General features: G+C 37.2%; 1 protein-coding gene across 2 annotated transcripts in view; it reads right to left on the bottom strand.

Moving 5' to 3' along the window:
• The window catches only part of NEK7 (NIMA related kinase 7), a 163,846-nt gene that overhangs the window by 4,625 nt on the left and 145,810 nt on the right, over positions 1-13,411 (bottom strand). The window contains exon 10 of one of the 2 annotated variants that reach the window (XM_043568323.1): positions 982-1,007. The exons of the other annotated variant lie outside the window; for it this stretch is intronic. Within the exon in view, the coding sequence (XP_043424258.1) occupies positions 982-1,007 (26 nt within the window). The remainder of the gene's footprint in view (positions 1-981; positions 1,008-13,411) is intronic. 2 annotated transcript variants of the gene reach the window in all.

Raw genomic sequence — 13,411 nt, 5'->3', positions numbered from 1 at the left:
AATTGTGATACAAAAATTCATTCTATTGAACCAAAATGCAAGTAGATGTAATAGCAATTTTTGACGGAATAAAACTGGCACATCCTTCAAACCAGTCCAGAAGCCTTATATTTTCAGCTTAATACTTCAGAATTGGGCGACATTTCCAACCTACTGTAGCAAATGGTCACGTTCTCCTGTCCAGAGGAGAAGGTGGCCAAGATTAAAGATAGATGGATGTAAGTTTAGCTGAAGAGGACAGTGATTCTCTGGCTCTCCAAAGTAGAAAGATGAGAACCAGGAATAATAAAGGAGGAGAGAAGTAAAGTATAAGGTAAATGGAGAGGTAGTGGGGTTAGCAGCTAAGCAATTGCTTTTTAATCTCCCCTCCCCACTTAAGGATAGCCTTTATAAGGACAGGAGAATCAGAAACTCTGCAGTAGACAGATTGAAAGCAATACAATGTTTGCTTTTTCTCTTTCTTATGTGGTTCAATCTCCATCTGAAATGTAGTTCATTTTGTCATAAAGATTTATCTTTTCCAGAGAAATGTCTAACAAGTCACATGGCATAAAATCAGATATAAAATATGTATACCTCAAATTTTTTCCTAAACTTTATTATATCATAAATTAATAAAATATGAAAAGAAGATCCTATAACATGAAAATATGCTTTAGTAGTGATTCTCACTCGTCGGCCACCCCAATGTCTCTAGAGGCCCTACTTTGCAAGAGACAGACAATGCTGGCATTGGAGGACACTCATGGTTAATCAGGTAAAGAACCAGTCCAGAAAGGAAGGCTTATTGTCCAGGATGGCAAACGAGAAAATGACTCATTTTTCTTCCTGACAATCTGACTCTTCTTTCCTTTCTGCCTCTCCCTTCATTCATTCATTCATTCATTCATTCATTCATTAAAATCTTATTGAGCATTTATTATGTGCCAGACAGTTTATTAGGTAGTAAGGATAAAGCAATAAATGAAATATACGTGGTACCTGCTGGGGACGGCTTTACAATCAATCTAGTGCGGAAAGAAAGAATGACAAAGAAATAAATGTAAGACTGAGGAAATCATATAAATACTTCTCTTATAAACTATAAAGGGATAGGTATCTCAAGAGATATATGTGAGACAGTTAGAGGCAAAAAGACTGTAAATAGCCACACAGAAAAAACAATCATCACTTTCCTCTTTTTCTTTCCATCTATTTAATGAGTTGTTCCAACCTGACTCATTGAGGACACCCAGAGGACAGTATTCTTCATCCCAAGTACTACAATGGCATCTTTGGTCACTGTCATGTCCATTTGGACCCTCTATTCAAAACACACTTCTTGTGGCACCTAGATGGCTCAGTCAGTTAAGCGTCCAACTTCAGCTTAGGTCATGATGTCATGGCTCGTGAGTTCAAGCCCCACATTGGGCTCTGTACTGACAGCTCAGAGCCTGGAGCCTGCTTCAGATTCTGTGTCTCCCTCTCTCTGCCCCTCCCCCACTTGCACTCTGTCTCTCTCAAAAATAAATAAACATTAAACACTCTCTCTCTCTCTCTCTCTCTCTCTCTCTCTCTCTCTCCCTTCTTGATTACCTGGCATTACTCTTCATTTTCATTCCATTTTAGTCTGCCTCCCAGGGACATAGCCTATGCCTTACAATGTCCCGTGTCACATAGAAATGTGGGTATAAGTCCTATCCTCCCAGACCTCTCACATCTGTTCCCTACTATGAATGTGCTTTGATTTGATTGAGACCATGTCCAGTATCTTTCCTCCTAGTTAACCTTCTGCTTCTGGACTTACGTCACTCATTTCCAGGCCAGACCTCATAGCACAATCCTTTAACCACTTACTTGGCAACACCATTAATAAGTAATCCTTTGTCTTTTTGCTATAACAACCCTGGCAATTGTTACCTTCGCTTCTCTCCCAGGACGTGAAAGACTGCTGGAGAAAAATCACAGACACCATACAGTCTGGAGTCACCAGATTCATGGTCCTAGCTGCAGCTGGACCTTACAAGCTGTTCTACAATCCAAATGTTTTGGCTCATAAACTCCATTTCCCCCAGTGGCTAATCTCAATCTTCACTAATCTGTAGGCACAGCCCTCAATTCCTTCTCACCCATGACCTTGTCTCCTACCTCATAAAGAAAAAACACTGTTAGGCTTAAGTTTTCCTCAGTATCTTATCTCAACCTATCAAACATATATACATCTGATCCATATCTCTGTTCTAGTCTCAGAAGAATTCTTTTTTCTACTATTCTCAACCCTACCACTCAATCTCTTCTAGGATCTGCACCATTAGACATCAGTATCTGGAATATAGTTGGCTATGAATGAGTATTTAATGAATGAATATTTAATGACTGTTATTCTTCTATATTTTTAACCTCTCCTCACGTGCCGATTCCTTCATCATAGTCTGTAAGTATAGTCAAGTTTCTCTTCCTAACCACTGCCTGATCTAACGTATTTGCTCTACAGCTAAATTTCTTGGGGGTGGGGAAAAAAAACACTATCTTACTATATCAACTTTCTTAATCTACTTATTTAAAGCCAACTACAATCACTTTTTCATCTCCTCCACCCCTAACAGTACTTCACTGCAATCGCTCTGGGGAAGGTGAACAGTTTGCTAAACCTAACAAACTCTTTTCTGTCTGCCTCTTACCTTTCTCCCTGTCTGCTGCTGCTGATCGCAGCCTTGCTGGGTGTTGTTTCCTCCTCTGGCCCGATGCACCACACTGGTTCTCCTCTGACTTTTCCTTCCTTTGTAGGTTTATCTTCCTCTGGCAATCCCTCTATTGTCAGTGTGTCCCAAGGGTCAGTTCTTCCCTTATCTCTTTTCCCTACTCCCTCTACCATCTTAACCTACACACCTTCATTTACTCCCATGGCTTCAATAACCATCACAATATGCTAAGGAGCACACAAACATACCTATCCTCAGACCAGACCTCTTTACAGGCTCTGTTAACGTATTTCCAAGCTGGCTTCTGAGCATATCTATCTACAAATACTAAATCTATCTACATATATTAAATCATGTATGTTAATCATATTAATTATATTAATATGTTAATCATATTAAACATGCTCAGAACTGAGCATATTAATCATATGTTAATCATATTAAACATGCTCAGAGCTGAGATTTTATTTTCTCCCCAAACCAGTTCTATCTTGGCAATGCCTCCAATTTCTCAAGCCAGAAATCTGAAATTCCTACAAGACACTTCATCACTTCCTCCCCCTTGCCTAAGAATCATCAACAAAGTCCTATTGTTTCCTATTTTTTCTTGCCGCAGACCCCACTGCTTACACTCAAGCAATAATCTTCCAACTGACAGCTTTACCTCCAGTTTCTTCCAATCTCCTTAGCACTGCCCAAACACCAAGCTGGCCACACTCCAACGTTAAGCATTTCGATGGCTCCCATTGCCCTTTAGAAAGTCTAACCATTAGCATGGCATATTATAGGCTACTAACATTTGGCTCTTGCCTACCTTTCCAGCTTTATATTTAGCCCCAAACCCCTCCTCCCTCCAGCCCCACACTACACTCTAACCATAACAAAGCACTCACAGTTCTGTGTTCATCAAACTGTGTTATGCCCTGAATCTCTGTATGTTGCTTTGCTGCTTATTATAAAGCCTCCCTCAAAATCCCCCTACTTGCTTGCCTACCACCTACTCATTCTCTGAAGCCTTCCCTAAACACACTTATTGGCATGCAGAGCTTAATGTTCTCTTTGTCCTCCATCATACCCTCCACATATTTTTTTTGAGGTATAGTTGACATTAACATTACATTAGTTTCAGGTGCTCATGTGCTTTTATTAAAGCCTTTACAACCCTTTATTGTACTTCATTTAGTATCTGTGTCCTCCTATTAAACTGAAAAGGCCTGGAGAATGGATATTAGATGAACAGTAAGTGCTGACATGTAAATGACAGAATGAATGGGGAACTTCTGAGTGAAGGAAAATGAAAAGGTTTTGTGGTCATGGCAACTGAGCTAAGGTGTGAAGCGTGAATGTAATTTTGATATACAAAAGGGCAGGGAAGAGTCTAAGCAGAGGGAACAGAATAAACAAAGGTGCTGAGTTAAAGAAAGTGTAAGGTATATGAAAGCAATAGCAAGTACTTCTGAATGATTGGGGAGCAAGCAACAGGGATGAAATGATAAACGGAGGCTAAAAAAAGGAAAGGCTTAAGGAGTTTAGAATCTATTGATATAGGCAACAGGAAGTCAGTACTTAAGCCAGGAGGGAGAGATCAATAAAGCTGTGCTTCAGTTCGTATTTTCTTGGAATAGTCAAAGAACAAAAAGAGAGCAATGCCAGCAGAATGTTCAATCAAGTTTCTCTAAGATTTCAGGCAAGAAATATTGTTCATCAGAAGTTCTCACCAGGGTATGTGAAAGGACAGTGTCTTCACTAACAGAAGTAGGTAACAGAGAAGGAAGAGTGGCTTCGAGGGGCAACAGGGACAGTAAATTTTGAAGGTATTACTTCTGAGATCCCGATATATTGAGATTTGGGTAGAACTGTGAATTTCTGAATTCGGGGCTTAATTCTGTATCTATACCTAGATAACTGAATTATATATATAAATTTATATATATAAATCTATCTATATATATATATATGATATATATATATAATATATATATATAAAACAATTTTTATGACTCTACCCATATCACGATTATGAAGATGAAGGAGATAGCCTTAGTGAAAGGTATTAACCTATACTGAGCATAATTTTGCACTGTGTGGTTCTCTTAAATACTCATGTGTTACTTTAGTTTTATTTAAGGGCAGGTATCTTTCTGAATTTTAAAAAATCCTTTACTTATATAGGATTTACTATTTTACAAAATCTTCCATATCCTTTTAAAGTATTGTAATCTCTCACAACAATCTCAATTTACAGAGGGAAGAAACTAAGAACCAGTTAAAAAAAATTAATGGTCAAACCTGAACTGGAGCCTGAGTCATGTGATTTTTAATGCAGGCCTTTGTCGCCATTGTTGAGAGCTTGCTTACTTTTATCTAAGTTGGCCTTTTGGTTTGAATTCTTCATGATGCCTAATATAGCTTTGCATGCATAATGATCTCTCAGTAACACTTACCAACTGGTTAAATTTCAAATCATTAGCACTACAGAGGGATATCACTTGGTTTGAGATATTATCTGAGTTCCAATCAAGAGAGGTTAGTTACCAGGTACTGATAGGAAATACCAGTTCTATGGTGGCCACCATAGAGCAGAGAAGGTAGAATCTCAGGTACTTTATTCAGATTCTCAGGGGTTGGTCTGACTTCCATCCAATGAACACAGTAGTGAGACACCTCAGCTATAATTGAGGGGGTCAAAGCTGACTGGCTTTTTGTTTTCCCTTAAGCAAATCAGCAGACTAGAATCCATCACTCTAGGTTCTTGGCAAAGAATATTAACGGTGTATTGAATATTGAAAAACTTGAATGTTCAGAGAGTCCTGAAAGTTGTGCTACACAGCTCCTATCAGGCACTTGTTAAGAAAGTGAAAATTTAGGGAAGGCCTTGAAAGGGATAAAATTCACCTTTATAACTTTGGATAAACCAAACTCTATTCCTTAATCAAATTAAACCACCAGGAGGCTGCATGGGGGAACTCATTGGTTTATCCCAACGCCAAATCACCTTTCCAAAACCATGCTTTAATTCTTGCTTTTGGCTTTTATCAAACATCACACAGGTATTGTCTATATAATTGCTACTAAAGACACTGCCTGGTGCATTACTCATAGATCCTTATAGGAGATACTTCTATTATAATCTAGTGGAAGAGAACATTGGCTTCTCTGGGTAACTGGTAACTTGAAAACAGAAATAATTTGCGGTTTCCCTTTGAGCCCTGACAGAAGGGAAGCAATAACTAGATGGGCAGCTCAAGCACACAACTATTGTTGGCCATTACGTTAGGTGTGTTCACATTCCCTTCCATCCTTGGTTCTGAATTTATACTTCCATTTCTATTTTAATAACTTGGTAAGTTATGTCTTTTAATGACATAACTTTTATGTCTTTTAAAAGTTATGTCTTTTAAAGTTATGTCTATTTAAATTTTTTTTTTCAACGTTTATTTATTTTTGGGACAGAGAGAGACAGAGCATGAACGGGGGAGGGGCAGAGAGAGAGGGAGACACAGAATCGGAAACAGGGTCCAGGCTCTGAGCCATCAGCCCAGAGCCTGACGCGGGGCTCGAACTCACGGACCGCGAGATCGTGACCTGGCTGAAGTCGGACGCTTAACCGACTGTGCCACCCAGGCGCCCCAAGTTATGTCTATTTTAATAACTTGGTAAGTTATGTCTTTTATTGTAAGTTATCAGAAATTCTTTTTGAAAAAAAAAAAGATGGTTTGTAACACAAAATGGGAGATTTACATAGGTCTGAATTCTTAACTGGGTGCAAGTTTTCCTGGATATATGTGAGATAACTACCGGTTGTTCTAAAGGCACTGGTTGTTCTGAATAGACTTGTTAACGCAGTGGAGGAAAAATCAGTTACAATAGTCATTTGGCAATGTAATGGGAAAAAAATCACAATGTAAAACTTACTTTCATGTTACAAATAACCATAGACTAAGTTTTATACCTTTAACAATTTGGTTTAAAAATACAAATTTATATGGATCTATGGATTGTCTTGTCATACCGGATAACAATTCAAGTTATATAAATAAGGCTACATCTCATCCTGTCTTCTTTCAAATGTATACAAGAGTACAGTGTCACTCTTAACATGGTAGAGTTATTTGTGCCTCTGCTATAATAATGGCTAGGAGGATAAAACTGTCACCTACATGTTAGAAACCAGGAAGGAATAACATTAGGAGACAACAGAAAGAGGTTAAAAGTCATTCAGTAGAGGAAGAGGAAAAACTCTTACCTTTGCCAGATAGTTTCTAATTTTAAGTTGTTCAATAACTACTCAGATCAGGTTCATTTGGTTACTCGTTGCTTCACTTCCTGCAGCCAGTCAACACATCTAGAGGTCATGTTACTTAGATAATAGATGCTCCATACAACTAGTAGTTATTTTTTCTAGGTTTTCAGTGAAAAACTGGAATATAGTTCCCTTGAACATTTTCAGATCAAAAGATCTCTATATGCTCTCTCTGGGGTTTCAACTATGTGCTATTTTCCAGTATCAGAGTGGAGAGAAAACGATTTCCTAAAATCTGATATATATTGAGTTCCTCTCATGAATCAGGCACTATCCTATACATTTTTACAAAGCTTAACAATTCAGTCTTCATAACAACTCTATTCTCATGAATCAGGCACTATCCTATACATTTTTACAAAGCTTAACAATTCAGTCCCCATAACAACTCTGTTCTCATGAATCAGGCACTATCCTATACATTTTTACACGGCTCAACGATTCAGTCTTCCTAACAACTCCATGGGGTGGGCGCTACTATGACATTTTACAGAGGAAGGTCACAAAGGCAGTAAGGAGCACAGCCTGGATTTGAACTGAAGTAGTCTAGCTTCAGAACCCAGGCTTTTAAAGTTACTGTGTTATATATACTGCTTGAGAAAAATCTTAATGTGCAGGTTCCCTCATGGCCACCTTTGCACAAAGGCGGGAGACCTACCAGATAGACAAAGATGGTTTTAGACTATTTGATTCTCAAAAAGATGCTAGCTCTAAAACTGGCTCATTTAGTTTCTAAATCAACAGATATGTCCTCATATTTCATAGGCCAACTCTAATCAAAAAGCAACCCCCCCAATTTTTTCTAGGGCTCTAAAAACTTGCAATGAGATACAGGCCTACTTTATCCATGAGAGATACATTTAAATGATGACAAAAAGTGTTAGGATTAGTATTATGATTAGTGTGACAATTTTAATGTTCTTTTTTTTATTATTTTCTAGAGAGAGAGAGAGCGTGAGTCGGGGAGAGGGGCAAAGGGAGAGAAAGAGAGAATCTTAAGCAGACTCTATGCTGAGAGTGGAGCCCTATGTGGGGCTCAATCCCACGACCCTGGGATCATGACCTGAGCCAAAATCAAGAGTTGGAATGCTCAACCGAGCCACTCGGGTGCCCCTTAATGTTATTTCTAATCCTACTCATGCATTAAAGTGACAATAACTCCTTCCAAACAACAACAAAAAAATGTACTTGAATTTTAACATGGGATTTTTTATGCCAGATTATAAATTTACATAGTAACTGATGAATTATAAAAAATCTCTCTAATAAGTTTTCTCTCAGAAAGTCAGACATTAAATAATCAAAATGAAATAATTATCTTAGAGGTTTCCCTCAATGTTAGTCTTTACACTTTTTAAAAAGTTCCTATAAACCTCTGGAAGAAAAGAAGGTAAAAATCTTTAACATTTATCTAATATTTTGCAGAAGTCCTAAGTACAATACCATTAACCATGTTCAAGGAAACATACATTCCTACAGTAACTTTAAGAATTTTGTATATATTCTTGTGTGTCAGGCTTCAATTTCTAATAACATCATTAGGCAACTTGCTCAAAAAATTTTTGTGTTTCATCTGAGGGAGTTACCTTTCCATTTATTCCTTTAAATTATAGAAATAATGCCAAAATCAGCAGATATTACAACTTTGAAAAAAAATAAATAGGGGTAAGTAAAGAAACTTTTTGTGGTTTAGGCTATGTCAAAAATTTCTTTAGTTTGTATTAACACGTTTGTAAAAAATTGTACTTTTTAAAAAATTGTTTTATATAACACGTTAAAAATAAGGCACAAGAGAGGTCGGATTACACAAAAAGCCTTACAAAATCAGAAGGAAAACTGTTTAATTCAGATGCTTAAGGGAAATTTAAAAAGCAATACAGAAATATTTAAATGAGTAAAAGCATATAGAGCAAAAATAAAATCAATTCTCTCTGACATTTCTAAAGGATTATGAAATCACAGAGTTATATGGAAATTAATGAATATTTGTTTTCAATAAAGTGGAGAAAATACCAATATATATTGATTTATATATTTCCAAAGAAATATCAAAGCATATGGGTTAGTACCAGAAATATTTAAAAGAAGAGAGTGCTAACAGTCATTGTTAGCAGGGCGATAACCCAATTACATATCAAGTTCAGTCACGTACAGGTAATAACAATAGGGCTCTTTGTGCATTATAGCTTTAGGTCACTAACACAATTCTCAATAGAATAATAAAGACTGGTGCTATTGGTACTGTTTCTTTTTCACCCCCATCTTAATCCCTCTGAGACCAATTATGTTATATCAGCCTCCCAGATATACCCAATTTCCATCTACCCAAGGACACATTTTAGCACCCCAAAGTGGGTCTAATACATTAAAGTACACTATATTTCGGAGCTTTAGATATTTATACAAAATGATTAGGCGTACCCAACTTGTACACCAAAGCGTCACCAGTGATTGACTTGGGGGTAGAGGGAGAAAGGAAAAGAAAGCAATCTTACACAGATATAAGGTAATGTAATGTCTATATTTCACAACTGAAGATCATTCAGTGTGTCTTTTGAAAACTGTGAAAGTCTTACAGAAAGTTACACGGTTTTATAGGATCCCACAGGAGATGTGAAATATAGGGCACCGTTTTGGATTCATGTCTTTAAGGAGCAAGTCCCCCGTGTCACTTCTGAAGCATAAGTGAACAAAGGGCCTACTTAAATATATTTTTTAAACAAAAATGGAACATTCAAAGCTTAAAGATCTAATCTTATGTGGCAACTCTAACTAAGGTGGTCAACTGGTATTATAAATGATGAGAACAGCGAACTCACTGAACCCATTTTTTAAGAAGGAAAATCAAACATTATTAACAGTGTTTGAGATAACACTGCATGTTAAGTTAATCTTAATAAATAATGGCACAGTTATATATTTATTGTTTTAAATAGTCTCATCTCACTTAGCATTGGATGACATGATTATAAGGAGTACAGAGATATCCGTGAAAGCAGATTTAGCTCCAAACATTTATTGTGCCATTTAATTTAATGTCTCTCATGTAAATATTCCTGGGATCATGTATTAGGAAGTTTCCTCCAGCACAAATTTAAATAACATGGGTTAATTTTGACTAACAACTCCAGGGAATATATATAGTTCTATTAAAAGTTGTGAATCTGGCAACTATAAAATAAAACTATGTAGACTGCTCCAATGAATAAAAAAGTTTTATAAACTTAGTTTAACTTCAAAGTATGTGAAAATAATCTGTCCCTGAAGACTCTCATCTTTTTTTGCCTTATATACACAAAGCAGCAGCTCTTTTATGACTAAAACAAAGGTCATGTTTTTGTTATGGACTCAAACTTCAAAATGAGCTTCTTTAAGCATATTCTGAATTTAAATATAATACAAACAGAAGTTATTTATAAATGTTAGGTGAAAAACTTCAGTTATAATTTTTAAGGTGTTCATTTAACACTCACTCACCCTTAAAGGGTAACTCTTTGGAAAATAAACTTTCTCTTATCAGTAAAATTGTGACAAACTGTAACACTTTTTGGTTGGTAGATTATGGACCCATGTATCTGGTATCTTACTTGTGTAGTTTCCACAAACTCTAATATGTAAAAAGAATGCTATCCTTCCGCAAATAGCTTCCTCATTCGTTCATTACATGACGCCCTGCCCCTCCCCCCACCTGGTTACCACAAGGCAGAGGAAAAGGAGATTCCAGATCAATGTGGTGGGTGAAAACAGAGAAAAGAAAGATGAAAAAATGGAAGGAAAACATGAAGCGCTCGCTCACACAACACCTGAGAGTTTACTTCAGGCTGCGTGACCTTGTAGCACGCGCAGTGGGATGCCACGAGGCAGAGGCACAACAGCGCCTGGTCGGGTCGTGGCTCTGACACTACCTGGCTCTCTATTTGCTCAGATGTGAAATGGGAAGAATGTCCCTGCCTTCATTTCTTTAGCAGGAAAGTTCTTACATGGCTTAAAAAAAAATGGGGATTTCTCAGTTGAAAAAAAAATCACTATTCCAATTTTGCATAAAGCCGTGTAAATATATTTATACTCTACAAGAACCTATAAATACCTGAAATCAGTGCAGTTCAACTAAATATTTTATTATTGTTATGTATACATAATCACACATAGAAAAAGCACTGTACTTTTTAATCTTTATATTTTAAATACCCGGGAAAAATCAATGCTTGTCTCAAGAATAACAAAAATGGTGCTGGAAATTCTTCACGCATTTAAGTAAAGCAGGGTAAACTATTCCTGGGAAGGCAGAAAGGCAGAGGAATACCCCCTCCTCCTACCCTCCATTTCTCTTTAAAAAAAAAAAAAAAAAAAAAAGGAGGGGCACTGGAATGGAGGTTAAAGTAAAAAAGAAAGTTTGTTATTTATGAGGTAAAAGTCTATGAGCATTCATTCATTCTCCATTAATTCTCTGATTGGATGTGATCTTTTAGGTTGGTATTTTAGAAGATAATTGCATACTTGCGAAGTAGAGTCCCATTCACTGATTTTAAATAAGAATGGACACCTTTCTATCTGTGAGCTGGAGACATAAAGTGGCAAAACAAACACGTTTAATGAACAAGAGAAGCATTCAATGATCTGAAAACTGATTACGGGTTCAATAATTGCATTTCCAAAATTATATTTTGGTTTCTCCGTGTATAAAAAGAAGAAGCCCCGGGCGCCTGGGTTGCTCAGTCGGTTGAGCTTCCGACGTCAGCTCAGGTCACGGTCCTGCAGTTTATGAGTTTGAGCCCCGCGTTGGGCTCTGTGCTACCACACAGCTCAGAGCCTGGAGCCTGCTTCAGACTCTTTATCTCTCTCTCTCTCTCTCTCTCTCCCCCCCTCCCCTGCTCATTCTCTGCCTCTGTCTCTCAAAAATAAATAAATATTAAAAAAATAAAAAGAAAGAAAAAGGGGCCCTACTGAGTTAGCAAGTTTTCAAAAATATAATTAGAAGATAACCACAGATACTGACAGATACTGTGTTCTACAAAAGTGGAACATTTTTATTTACAATGACCTTGAAATGACCAGGAAGCTGGTAAATATCTGCTCTGGCAGTCAGCACAGATGGACAAGTGCTGCTACAATACAGCGGATTTCATTCAGGAAGTTTCAACCCTCTCACCCATGCTCTATATAGGTGTTTAAATTTGTTTTTGCACAAAGCATTGTTTTTTCAAATCCTGAGTTTAATTTCTACTTTCTCAAACCAAGGTCACCTTTATTCTCCCTATTTATTTCCATTTTTCACTTCTGTCTGCAAACCCTTGACTCAACTTCCCAGAACTTCCTTCCAAACTTATCTGTTCAAACCTAAAATGATGACAAGCTTCCCAAAAGCAACTGCCAAGGTACAATTCTGTTCAGTCTTTGCCATGTCTTCTCTAGTTAATTAAGAATTTTTTACAATAAACAAAAAGTATTGAAAGAGACAGAATTTCCATTCTGCATGACATTAATGCTACGGATTTTCAAAAAATGTATTGGCTAAAAAGAACTCAGCCTAGACTCACATTTTACACTTTGTAAATAACTGTCAATATAACTATTTGCTGTTGTTTTTCAACTTAAGAGTCATGAGATAACTGAGAGAACAGTGAAAATGCTTCCTTTTGATGACCACTCCTGTGACTCTCAAAGAAATTAAATACTGAAATGGAAGGAAAAAAAAATCTGTTTGTCTTATTTTCCAATAAATGGACACTGGGCATTTCCAGAAATGATGCTGTTTGTTGATAAGAATGAAAAAATCATATGGTGGGTGATATCAATAAAATAAAATAATCATAGATTCTGGCCTGTCTTTTGAGTAATTGTCTGCCTTACTGGATGGAAAGAAAGTTCTTTGGAGAAGTTTTTTCATTCATCCAATTGTCAAATAATTGGTGCATTTACTTATTTTTTCATTTATTCCTTTAATCTCACTCTTTCACTTCCTCATTCCATCAATCAATGGCTGAACCTTTTTAATATGCCAAGCCCTAGAGATACAGATAAAAAGCAGTTACTGTACTCAGGAGCAGGAGCTAGACAGTCTGGGGGTGGGAGGTGGGGGCTGTGTGCAAAGAAAGGACTGCCATGCAGTGTATTGCCAAGGGAGGAGGGTATGGGGAGAGAAGAAAGGGGAGCAGGGAAACTTAGTGCGGGAGAGGATGCCCAAGCTTTGCTTCCAAGAGGTAAGTTAGCCTGGTAAAGAACGGGGGAAGGGGGATTTCAGAAAGAGGAAACGGCATCCATAAAATCGTGGAAATTCATGGACCTTTGAGGATAACCTGCACTGGGACAGTCAGGGAAAGAAGAGAGTATCCTGTGATCAGTAGGTCTGGATAGATAAGCCAGGATCAGATTATAAGGGCGCTTTTGAGTCATAATTCCTTGTATATAGTAAATGTTCAATACATTT

This window comes from Prionailurus bengalensis, chromosome E4, assembly GCF_016509475.1.
Source record: "Prionailurus bengalensis isolate Pbe53 chromosome E4, Fcat_Pben_1.1_paternal_pri, whole genome shotgun sequence".
Taxonomy (NCBI): Eukaryota; Metazoa; Chordata; class Mammalia; order Carnivora; family Felidae; genus Prionailurus; species Prionailurus bengalensis.
This window is presented reverse-complemented; position numbering and strand designations above follow the sequence as displayed.